The sequence below is a fragment of the Bos grunniens genome, chromosome 7 (assembly GCF_055505025.1).
Source record: "Bos grunniens cultivar Pamir isolate PY7600 chromosome 7, Bosgru_T2T1.0, whole genome shotgun sequence".
NCBI lineage: Eukaryota > Metazoa > Chordata > Mammalia > Artiodactyla > Bovidae > Bos > Bos grunniens.
In genome coordinates, this window is record NC_141171.1 from 24,438,713 (window position 1) to 24,451,043 (window position 12,331).

The window sequence follows — 12,331 nt, forward strand, 5'->3', positions numbered from 1 at the left end:
GTTCTCTTTCTTTAAAACAAATGTTCATAAAAGCATCATTTCTCCTTGGATTTGGGCCTAGAAGTCCTTTGAAACATGAGAATGATAAAAATAGAACTAAATGTGGTTCACTAGGCCAAACTATCTAATACTAATTAGGCATATTCTTTTTTCTTCTCCTCATCCTTCCTCAGTCCCTTCCTTTCTTATGCCAAACCAACTGAAATATCCGAAAATGTTTCCACTGACAAAGTCTGGACAATATTCAGATGAACAGTTGGGTTCATAAAATTATCTTACTTTGAAAATTAGTTGGATAGTTTTGATTAGAAAGAAAGCCTGTGATTAGATTATAAATCCTTCTGAATCTACCATGTAACATTTTCAAAACTGATGAATAAGGGAGGCAATCAGGTTACCTGAGTGCACAGAAGTGGAAGTCAGAGTGTCTCTGTGACATGAAACTAACCTGTGCTCTTGGGCAAGTTGCTGAGTCTCTCTGGGTCTCAGTGTCCTCAGCTACAATGTGAAAGTATTAATGGTTCCTTACAAGGGTGCTGTGAGATTTAATAGGTATAGTGGTTAAGAGAACCCTTAGCATATATTAAGTGCTTAATAAAGGCTCTCTGTTATTTTAAGAGAGCTTAAGAAATGGATTTTCATTTTAGTCATCTCTGATATAAAGCAAAATGGGGGCAAACAAAAGACATTTGAAGTCATCGTGCGTGTGTATTAAGTCACTTCAGTCACGTCTGACTCTTTGCAACCCTTTGGATTGTAGCCTGCCAGGCTCCTTTGTCCATGGGATTTTCCAGGCAAGAGTACTGGAGTGGGTTCCCACGCCCTCCTCCAGGGGATCTTCCTGAGTCAGGGATCAGACCCATGTCTCTTATGTCTCTTGCACTGGCAAGTAGGTTCTTTACTGCTAGCTCCACCTGGGAAGACCTGAAGTTCTATCATCCACAGTTAAAAAGCAAACTTCATTGGGAATTGACATGCTACTATATTTAAAATAGATAACCAACAAGGATCTACTGTAAAAAATATTTTTAAAAAATCATTGAAAAGGCCAACTTCATTTTCCAGAATCCCCTTCTTTCTGTGAGTCAGGGTTAGAAGTGGCTGAAAGAGAAATTGGCTTGAGATTTGGAAGGCCAAATGGCAGCATCCATTCATCTGAAATTCTTTTTGCAATCAGATACAGTGACAGAGGCAGTGGCAGGTTCTAGACTGCCTTTGCTCTCCTGAGTTCCACGTCCATTTCTTATTTCTAACTGTAGGTCCTGATGACCATCAGGAAATAGATCCGCTACCCAATATCTGGCTGTGGTCCTACAAAGGAAGGCGCTAAACAGAGGCAACAGCATCTCATAGACATCTTTACAAATCACTCCTTCGTAGTTACACTTAGCTAGTTGTGCCTGGCTGCTCAGACTGGTTGGTGACTGCTCTGATCCTTCAACTCTTCTTACGGACTTTTACTTCCCCTACTCTTCTTGCAGCTGTATGAGTTCAAATCTGTCATCCCCTAACACAGGTTTGCTGATTGAACCCTGGCAACTACCAGTATCAGAAGTGCTTCCAAGGAACAGAATTTTACAAATGAACCCTGGAGTTAGTTCTCTCATATGACTAGACCTAAAGGCATTAATGACAAGTAGTAAGTGGGAGCCTGGTCATTCAGGGCAGAATGGTTATATAAACTCTCACTGATAGTTACCTGGAGTGAAGTACCTAGAGAAAGCAAGGTTCTGGGTTACGAAATACCTGCTGCAATAAAAATTTTTCATAGAAACAAATAGAATAAGGACTTTGGGGATGGATTCATTGCTTCTAAATCAGGTGGAGAACTTAAGAGAAAGAGATACACCTGGGGTTTTACATTCACAGCTCAAGGTCTAAGTTGGGAACCAGAAAGCTTTTATGACTGCCTTGAAATAAAACCTTTTTAACTATACTGCTGATGTCCCACCACCTGTGATATCATCTAAATCTATATTCAGAGTCAAGTCCTGGAAGATCCAGAACCAGATAAAAAGTATGACTCTAAGGTGTTAACATACAGGCCAAAGGAATTGTAGGATTTCACCAATTCACATTAACCAAAGCCCAAAATTTATGTATAGGAATGTTTTTAATGATATAAATTACGGTAAAAGGAATACAATATTCTATTAATTGCTTTTAATATGGGTTCACTAAGCTGAGATTCTGGATTCAAATTGTTAGTTCATAAGTCTGGGAGTAACTCTAACAATAAGACTGAAAACTGGACCCAATGGTGGTCTACACTGAATGAAACTGAGATACTAAAGCTTCCTTGCTATAACTTCCTTGTAATAAAGAAGAAAGTATACACGAATTTAGAGAGATTAAAAAAACCCACATAGATGTGCTCATCTATGTGTTAAATTTGTCCCCTAAGAGGGTCCAAAGGGTATTTCCTTCACCAGGACTTGAAAAATACATTGGTGAAGGTAGTACTGGAATCCTTAAAGAGCTTCTTAGTAGCTGTTCTCTGTAAACCAGAAAGGACATTGGGAAATGCTGCCACAGAACAGAGCTTCTTGAATTTAATGAGGATGATGGAATTCTACAAGGGCATTTAAATTCCAGGAACCAGATAGGTATGGTTTAAGGGGTAAGCAGAGTCAAAAGGGTAAGGGTAAAGGTTTGACCTACAAAGATTTTTGGCATTGGTTAATTGATTACGGAGGCCAGAGTACTGAAAGAGATGAGCATGCTACTAAAGCCCTGCTTAATTTGTATAAGCATTTAATCTCTAGACTTGATGAAAGTAACTATGACCTGAATCACCACACCAGGGAATTCCTTTTCCTTGATCCATTCCATGTGACAGCAGGTTCACAGACCCATAACTTTCTGAATAAAGGGGAGGCTATATCTTTTAGAGGAAGGATTCTGCTGCAAATTCTCCAAAGTTCATACTGTAAATCTAACTTCTAGTCTTCCCTGATGGGATGAGTGTACTGGGAAGAGGGAAATAATCAGACTTTTTGATGACTTCTAGATTACTGACTCTGAATTGATACTAATTGACGGTGACCTGAATTGCCACTGAAGTCCCACAGTCAGAGCAAGAGTCTATGCTTTGGCTTAAATCTGTCTCATATTGAATCAGAGTCCCTAAACCTATCCGACAGTTATTTTCCTAATTCTGAAAGGTACATTTGGAGGAGAAATACTCAGAAACTGGCAGAATTCCTGCTTCACTGGTTAACTCCATGATCTGTAGAATGAGGGCTTTTATGGTAGTAACAGCACTGTCAGTCCCTAGAACTGGCCCTTGCATATCAAAATTAGAAACAAAATCAATACGGTGTTCATGAAGAGATGAGAACTACTTCTACCAAAGAGGATCTGAAGGATGCAGGAATGATAAATTCATTAATTCATTCTTTCACTCTTTCTGCCTATTGTCCTTACAGAAGATCGATGGATTTTGGAGAATTACACCGGATTATCGCAAATTTAAACAGATGGGCGAGGGAAAAATTGCACAGGAAGAGCAGACATTCTCAATTCCACCCCTTGATTCTTGAATTCATAAATCTAGATAGAAATATCACCATGTATAGGTTGATGAATCAGGCCATACATAACAACTCAGAGGAATCAGACCATATACAACATCTCAGAGGCCCCCCAAAATGTTTTCCATTCAGCTGGTGCCAGAACAAAATATTAAAAAAAAAAAAGAAGGTCATTGCATCATCCTATTAGGCCATCTGCTTCAAGGTGACGCTGAACATGGCAGTACCATAGTCACATGGGCATGAGACCACCGCCATGGTATTTACTGTAATATGAATTCTCTGAACAGAAACCATGCCGTAGGGAATACCCCAACCATGAACAAGGCATTTGAGAAGTTCATGGATGGTGTTTTGGCAGAAACTTTGCAGGCTGGGGAGGCAAATCCATACTGAGGGTAAGTGGCTATTTCTGTGAGAACAAATCACTGCTTGTTTGGTGATTAAAGTGAACTAATGTAATCTTACAAGGCCGTGGGGTAGTCCTGCCATAGAATGGTGCCATGTTGGGGAATAATATTTTCTCTGCTATTGTTAGGCAGAGCCCTTGCGGTGGCTGTAGCTGGAGGGGGTCTTGGTGAGCGGAAGGTCATGTTACTGAACCCATGCATAATCTCTAGTTCTGCCACTACTGTCTCTGTTCCTGGGCTCATGGGCAAGGACAAAGGTGGCTAATGAGAGAGACTGGCCAACATACACAGAACTTGTCAACTTGTCCAACTGGTGACTAAGTCTTCCCTCCTGACAGTTCTCTTTGGTGTGCAGTTAAATGGAATGTAAGTTATTCACATACCTTTTCTTCAAAATTTCCTCATCACCCATTTTCAAACCATGCTCCTTCCAAGTCCTTGTCAGTCCTGCAAAACATCTGGATTGCAGTAAGATTACATTAGATCACTTTAATCACCGAACAGGCAGTGCACTATTTTCACAGAAATAGCCACTTACCCTGAATACGGATGTGTATCGCCAGCCTGCAAAGCTTCTGCAAAATACCATCCATGAACTTACCAAAAGCCTCATTCATTATTAGGGTGTTCCATATGATATATTGTTTCTAATTACCATGTCCCCCATCACCCTGAACACATGGCCTGACAGAATGATGCAGCAATGCCTTTTCTTCCCCAAGTGTTCAATTCTGGGTGAAGACATTTTGGAGGTTCTCAAAGATGTTGTGTAGGGTCTAATTCATCGATCAGTAAATGGTGACATTTCTGCACCAATTCATGGATTCAGGAATCAAGGGATGGCTTAAGAATGTTTTCTCTCACTGTGTAAGTTTTCCCTCTCCCATTCCCCTACTATCTTCCATAAGATGTGTTGAAATTGACTGGTTTTATATCTCAGCAATTAAACTAAAGGATACCCATAGTAAGGGACAATCTAGAAACAAACTGTACCTTATATGAAAATGAAGGTGAAAATATTAATAAGGGAAGTCTTAAGAACTATAAGGATTTTGAGGCTTTATTCTACTTCCAATCTATCAAGTTAGCCTGCCACACTTTCAGGGCAGAAGACACAAAACTCCTGGGTTAGAGACAAAGAACTTTATTACTTACAGCAACAGCAGTAGCCAGAGAATCACTAGTTCCCTGAGCCCCACTTCCCAGAGGATGACATGAAGGGAGCCAGGCAGGACCTGTACATTCAGTGAACTGTGTTACAGGAGAGAGATCCCAATTTTAGGGAACTTGAAACTTTCATAATGAGAAATAAGCATGTTTGCCATTTGCTCCAAAAAAGACACTATCTTTACCTTCCAAGGCTGTTCATTACACAAACATCCTTTAGAAGACAGTCCAGAACAAAAGCAGACAGTGCCAAGACATGTGGAAATGTGAGAGACTCATGAAGAACTGCCTCCCAACAGGAAGTTTCACATATTTTATTGAAAAATCTAAGAAATCATGTGAATCATGTACAATATTTTCTCACAAGAAAACCTTAAACTGGTTTTTAAACGTTTCACAGAATTGTAAAACATTTTAATTTTTAAAAAGAAAAACACAATGAAACTACCACAGTATTATAAGATTTTTGTTTTTCCTTGTTCCTAGGGAAAAGGCTGAAAAACAGTAAATCTTCTCATTATGATTTGTGAGGCTAAGTACTATACTCTAATAAATCTGCTAAAAAGATACAAGGAAATGGGTGGATCAACGCTTTCTTTGTTCAAAATATTTTAAAAAGCTAAAATATAATGACAACATGTTAAAATAATACACATTTTTGTAGGATGTTACCATTTCTATAACGGTTTCTCTACACTATAGCAACAGTGCAATGGTGATTCAGTGTAAATCATTACAGTGTTTCATTGTTACAATACTTGTGTTCAAGTACATGTTCATGAACATGATCAAAGTCTCTATTCAGACTTTTCTTTTCCATTATTAAAATAAGGTTATAATTACAGTAGAATTTTTCCTATGGATATCTCTAAATCTGAACCCAACGCATAATACATTCTCTAAAAACCTGTTCAACACTATGAGGTTTGTTATGCTTACACATCTCCTGCAGATTACAGAAAATGGGCAAATTCTGCATCAGGATACCAAAGGAAAAAAAAAAATGGTATCTCTCCATATATAACTAAACTATTAGGCTAAATTAGTATATATTCTGGATAACTCAATGGTATTGTCAGGGAGAGAATAGCACCTTAGAGACAGCCCTAACTTAAAAAAAAATTTGTTAAAAATTTTTTTTAAAGTCTAAAGATCTTGATTGGTTTTTGTTTTTCCCTTTTTATTTTTATTCTGGAAACTGGATCCAACTTATTTATATAAAATTATTTATGAAGCCATATAGTATAAATCAAAATGTTTGTAGAATCAAAGCAAACACCATATTGGATGTTTTGCAGGCAAAAAAAAAAAAAAATAAATTAATTAATTTGATTAAATTATATGTAATCTGATAATATTTGGTCTGAACAACATGCTAGTGTGTGTGTTTATAAATAATGTAATTGCAAAGAGCTGTTGGCCAGCCAGCCTGCCAGAGGTCAACTCTTCTGCTGCAGCTTTTGGGCATAGAAGTCCCTGCACGTCTCACAGCAGCGCTGATACCACCGCATGTCTTGACAGAGGTTCTTCTCACGTATCACCCGGCAGTACACGGGCCACTGATCTCCCAGGCACTTGAAAGTCAGAGCAGCTGTGAAACAAACACAGGGAACTTAATACATGCAGGTAAACTAGGTGTCGTGAGTAGAAACAAACAGCAATCATTTAAGGGGGGGTTTTGTACACTCATGTTGACTCATATACATAACCTCCCAGCACATAAAAGACAGAGATAAACAAACACACAAACACACTTTATAATAAAGGAGTACAGTGAATGAATACTGGCCTTACTCATGAGCTTTTATAGACTTATTAAAGATAGATTTCCCAAAGCCACTGAGGGTCCTGCAAATGGCTTTTAAGTTTCCATTTCATGACTTCTATTTAATCTTCTTTTGGATTTTTAGTTGAGAAGATTAAAAAGAAAAATGAGTGTGTTCAATATGTTCACCATGATGAGAATACAAATTAATAAGTGCTATTATGGGTGAACTTGCAAAGAAACAGCAAAACAAAAAAATCTGCTTACACTTATTTCACATTCCTCGTTTCCTAGACAGCAGACATGTCTAGCTGTGATATCTAAGAGTCACAATTTCAGGCATCCTTAAAATCAAGGCTGATTAACAAAAGTGACTAAAATTTACAGTAATGAAGTGTTTGAAATGAGTTCTTGGTATAAAAAAATTCAGTGAGGTAAATTCGGCCCCAGTTTTTCCGAAGAAATAGCGTGTTCTGGCATGTATAATGAAAGACAGTCTACTGCAACTGTTTCTTTTGCCACTATTCTCATATGATTCATTATTTTACATTTAAAAACCTTAGCTTTTCCAACCACTGTGCTTCTATGTTTGGGGATGTCCTTCAAGAAAAAATAAACAGAGAAAATGGAGTTTTAATTTAATTCTTCTTTTAATTCATTATTTTATGCCACATTTTATGTCAAGAAGGACTCCAAATAATTGTTGGAGAAAGGGATTATGTTGCTTTTGAATACAAGGATTTATCACATCTGCTCTAGGATTGCTTAACTTCAAGTTTTAATTCTACTTGAACTGATTATTTCTTAGAAATGTTAATTATTTGGCTTAAAAAAGAGAATTTTTATATTTCCATGAAGAACCAAACTTTTCCATTTGATTGAATCTTATGCTTGGAGAAGTATCTATGACAAGTTAGCTCTTTGAATTTTGGCAATATTATTCTGTATGATTTAACTGACCCCCTGGAGATTATACATACAAATTAAAACTGAAGGTGTTCCCTCCTGGTAACCATACATTTGTTTTCTACAGCTGTATCTCTATTTATGTTTGTAAATAAGTTAATTTGCATCACTTTTTGAGATTCCACATATAAGTGATATTATATGATATTTGTTTTTCTTTGTCTGACTTATTTCACTCAGTGTGCCAAGAGGGAAAGGAGAGGGGGTAGGCTACATCGGGAGATGGGGATTGACATACACACAGCACAATATATAAAATAGATAACTAATAAGGGCCTACTGTAGAGCATAGGGAACTCTAGTGAATACTCTGTGATGGCCCACATGGGAAAAGAACATAAAGGAGTGGATATATGTATAACTGATTCACTTTGCTGTCCTGCAGAAACTAACACAACGTTGGAAATCAACCACACTACTATAAAAATTAATTTTAAAAACAACACATAATGTTAAACAAATGAACCCAGTGACATCCAGGCAGCAGTGCTATGAAAAACTGCTAACTGCCACAAAAATAAAGGCTAATGCATTCATGAATACTTTTATGCAAATACAGGATATATTACTTAAAATACATACTCTACTTCTTGATGTTGTATTAGACTGACTGACAGTAACTGAGAATATATGTGAAAGCATTTTATAACATAAAACTATGTAAATCAATGCTACTACTATTTATTGATATTTAATATTATGTCCTTAAGTGTGAAAAAATCAGTACCTTTTGTTTAGTGGTGTAGATCCATGTACCTGCTCTCCTTGAAAGTGAGTTTTTTACTCTCTCTCTCTCCAAAGGATAATTTGTACCCAGGATCACAAGGAAGGCTATTAACAATGAAGAGATCCAAGATATACACTATAGCTTCACCTTTCCACCGACATTACCTTAACTGAGGGTTCTGCCATGGGACTGGTCAGAATAAAAAATATGGTTACATCCGCCAACCCTTTTTAGGCTGATCTTGAGTGATTACGGCATTCGCATTTCCACAGCCTGGCTCTGAAGTGACAGCTCAGGAACGAAAATAGTTTTCATTTGGACTATATGGTTGAATAGATCCAATTTAGTCAGAAGCAAACTAATTAGTATAGATTGATAACTAAGCTTTAAAGTGATACATAAAACAGAAGAAGCCATGATCATTTCTATGTCTGTCAAAATCACTCCCTTTTTTTGGATCTGCTTACCCAGCCTGGGTGATGTTATAGTATTTACATTAATCTTCTCATTGCAAGGCTGAAGGTGGCATGGTCTGTACGCTGCAGGTTTTTCTGAAGAAAAGCATTCATTTCCATGTCTTCCTGTGATCTTATGCATGCATTGAATAACACGGGACTGCATTCCTTTGCCACAGGTAATTGAGCACTAGGAGAGATACAAGGTTTTGTCAACTGTTCTTTTTGCTGTTTCCTTTTTCTGGGCTGTGAGTCACCTTTTCCTTATATTTGTTAAAACTGACATGAGCCACAACATCCAGGGTTGATATAAAACAAGGGTCAGAAACACTGCTGCTCATAAACTGGACACAATGCAGTTTAGAACACCTAGCTGACCTAAGGCAGAGCTTTGAGTGATGAATGATGATGTAGAATGAATAAACAACAAGGTCATACTGTAGAGCATGGGGAACTAGATCCAGTATCCTGTGATAAATCATAATGGAAAAGAATATGAAAAGGAATGCATACATATGTATAATGGAATCACTTTACTGTACAGCAGAAACTAATACAATAGTATAAATCAACTAAACTTCAGTAACATAAAAATGAAAAAAAGTTTGAGAGTATGACTTGGGAAAGATGGTGGGTGATACCAGTAACACACTTGGACCGACAGTTTTTAAAGGTTTAATATCTAGTTTGCAACAAATGACTTGCTGTTCTTTAATTTAGTCACTGATGCTTGACAGTTAGATATGCCCAACTGTGGAGCTGTGTAGTTATACACCAACTGTGGGAGCTGGTGAAGGACAGGGAGTCCTGGTGTGCTGCAGTCCATGGGGTCGCAAAGAGACACGACTGTGCAACTGAACTGAACTGAACTGTGGAGCTGAATCCTCATTATAGTCTTTCAATGTACTCATCCACTCTGGCCTTAAAATGTTTATTAATAACATCAACAGGGCAGAATTCCCTGGTGGTCCAGTGGTTAGGACTCCATGCTTTGACTGTTGGGACCCAGGTTCAATCCCTGGTCAGGGAACTAAGATCTTGCAAGACTTGCCACAAAAAAAAAAAAAAAAAAAAATCAAATGGTGTATCAACTTGATGTGTTAATGAAATAATTGCTATGTCTTAGAAGATTGTTGTCATTGTTTAGTCACTGTGTCTGACTCTTTTGCGACCCTCGGACTGTAGCCCTCCAGACTTCTCTGTCCATGGGATTTCCCAGCAAGAATATCAGTGTGGATTGCCATTGCCTTCTCCAGGCAATCTTCCCAACCCAGGGATCAAACTCACATCTCCTGCATGGGCAGGTAGATTCCTTACCACTGAGCCACCTAAGAAGTCCATCTTGGCAGATAACATGATATCAAAAATTGTGCAAATATTTGAAAATCTTGTATTTTTCTAGTAAGACAGCCTTTTAACATATCTCCTGTAATGAAAAAATGTAATATACCTGTATCTCAGCTAAATATAGTTTGTTTTTATTTGTAAGTTATTTCAGAGAACATATTTAATGTACAATGTCTGTTTATTAAAGAAGTCTCTTGGGTCCATGTATATCACTAGATTTAATTTGTTATACAGATAAGCTGAGGTCTAGATGAGTGAGAAAATACAAAAATTACACATGAGAGAGGGAATATGCTTGTGTTTCAAAAATTTTTATTTACTAGTTATATTTTCTTTGCAATAAAGATTTATTCATATTTGGCCAAATAGTTCTTAAAACTTAGATCTATTTAAAAACATGATCTTGACACATTCTACTTGAAAACTGGTCAATACTTTATCTGATTGTCATCTTTTAGATATGCAGGCACAAGTTTTATAACCATTTCCCTTCATATTTTACCAAGTCATTGTTAGGATTTCATTTTCTTCTCAAGAATTTTCAATTCTTCCTCTACTATCATCCTGGGTTCCAACTCTTTTTATTTTCATCAGCAGAAGCATTCTACACAAACCCTTATCACCTCAAGTCTGTATGCTACTGTTCACTTTGTCTTTAGCCTCCAGCCTTCTAGTCAATTACAAATATTAACAGAGAATATGTATTCTCTTAAAATTGCTTTATATACATAATCTCCTTGGAGAAACTTCAATTATTGAGTTGCCCATTGCCTACGAGATAAAGCCCAATATCCTCGAATGTCCAGGCTGGCATTTATCTACCTCCTCAAATTTGATTTTCTACCTCTCTGCTTTAGGAATCATTTGCTCTATAAAGCACTAATGTCCATGTACTTTCTACTCCCACAACTAGAACCGTGCTCATAGAAGGATTCCTTTCCAGATGCCTGGCCTCTTTTCAAATCACAATCTCAAATCCACTACCCTCACGAAGTGTTCCACAATTATCCCAGCTACTCATGCATATTTATGCAACATTTATGGTTTAAAACCATATACCTATCTATCTGAGGCTATCCCTTAGAATCACTTGGGAAAAAAAAACCTTTTTAACTATATATTTTAAGGCCTAGAATTTCTAAGGCAGGAAACAGATGGAATCTGGGAATATACATTAAAAAAAAAAAGTACCTAGGTCATTTTGCTGCACAGCCTGAGTTTGGAAAACACTGATCTATAGTATGTATTCTACATTTGATGTAACCCAGTTTGTATTACTTCTTATCTCTGATCAATATATTTTCATGCATCTAGTGTGTCTCTTGGTAAATTTCAGACATCTAGTGTGTCTCTAGGTAAATTCTTGAAATTAAGCTCATTGTTATATCACTTCGGAGAAGGCGATGGCACCCCACTCCAGTACTCTTGCCTGGAAAATCCCATGGACGGAAGAGCCTGGTGGGCTGCAGTCCATGGGGTCGCGAAGGGTCGGATGTGACTGAGCGACTTCACTTTCCCTTTTCCCTTTCATCCATTGGAGAAGGAGATGGCAACCCACTCCACTGTTCTTGCCTGGAGAATCCCAGGGATGGGGAAGCCTGGTGGGCTGCTGTCTATGGGGTCGCACAGAGTCGGACACGACTGAAGTGACTTAGCAGTAGTAGGAGCAGCAGTCATATCACTTTCAGTAATAAAACTTACATATCGTGTATAAAAATAGCTAAGAATAACACAATAACAATTGTATGTGCATGCTATTTATGCATCTACTTTACAGATAACTGATCTTTCTAAATTCTATAAATACTTCTACATAAAACCTTCTTTGCATCTGACGAATTCTAGCTTTATACAAATAGCCGATTAAAGAACAACTTAGATATTACACCCTTTTAAATCTGATTTTTTTTTCTCATTAACTTCTACAGGACCTAAATGCTTCTATTAGTTTAAGCTTTATT

The 12,331-nt window shown here is 37.4% G+C and overlaps 1 protein-coding gene and 1 non-coding gene across 3 annotated transcripts in view; one reads left to right on the forward strand and one right to left on the reverse strand.

Moving 5' to 3' along the window:
* Positions 1-5,409: 5,409 nt before the first annotated feature.
* Positions 5,410-12,331, reverse strand: part of ADAMTS19 (ADAM metallopeptidase with thrombospondin type 1 motif 19) — a 276,661-nt gene continuing 269,739 nt past the window's right edge. For both annotated transcript variants that reach the window (XM_086410488.1, XM_086410489.1), the window contains 2 exons: positions 9,036-9,213; positions 5,410-6,701 (listed from right to left, as the gene is read on the reverse strand). In XM_086410488.1, coding sequence (XP_086266614.1) covers positions 6,550-6,701; positions 9,036-9,213 — 330 coding nt within the window. In that variant the 3' untranslated portion in view covers positions 5,410-6,549. The remainder of the gene's footprint in view (positions 6,702-9,035; positions 9,214-12,331) is intronic.
* Positions 9,982-10,053, forward strand: TRNAQ-UUG (transfer RNA glutamine (anticodon UUG)). The gene has a single exon. It is a non-coding gene; the product is annotated as a tRNA-Gln (tRNA).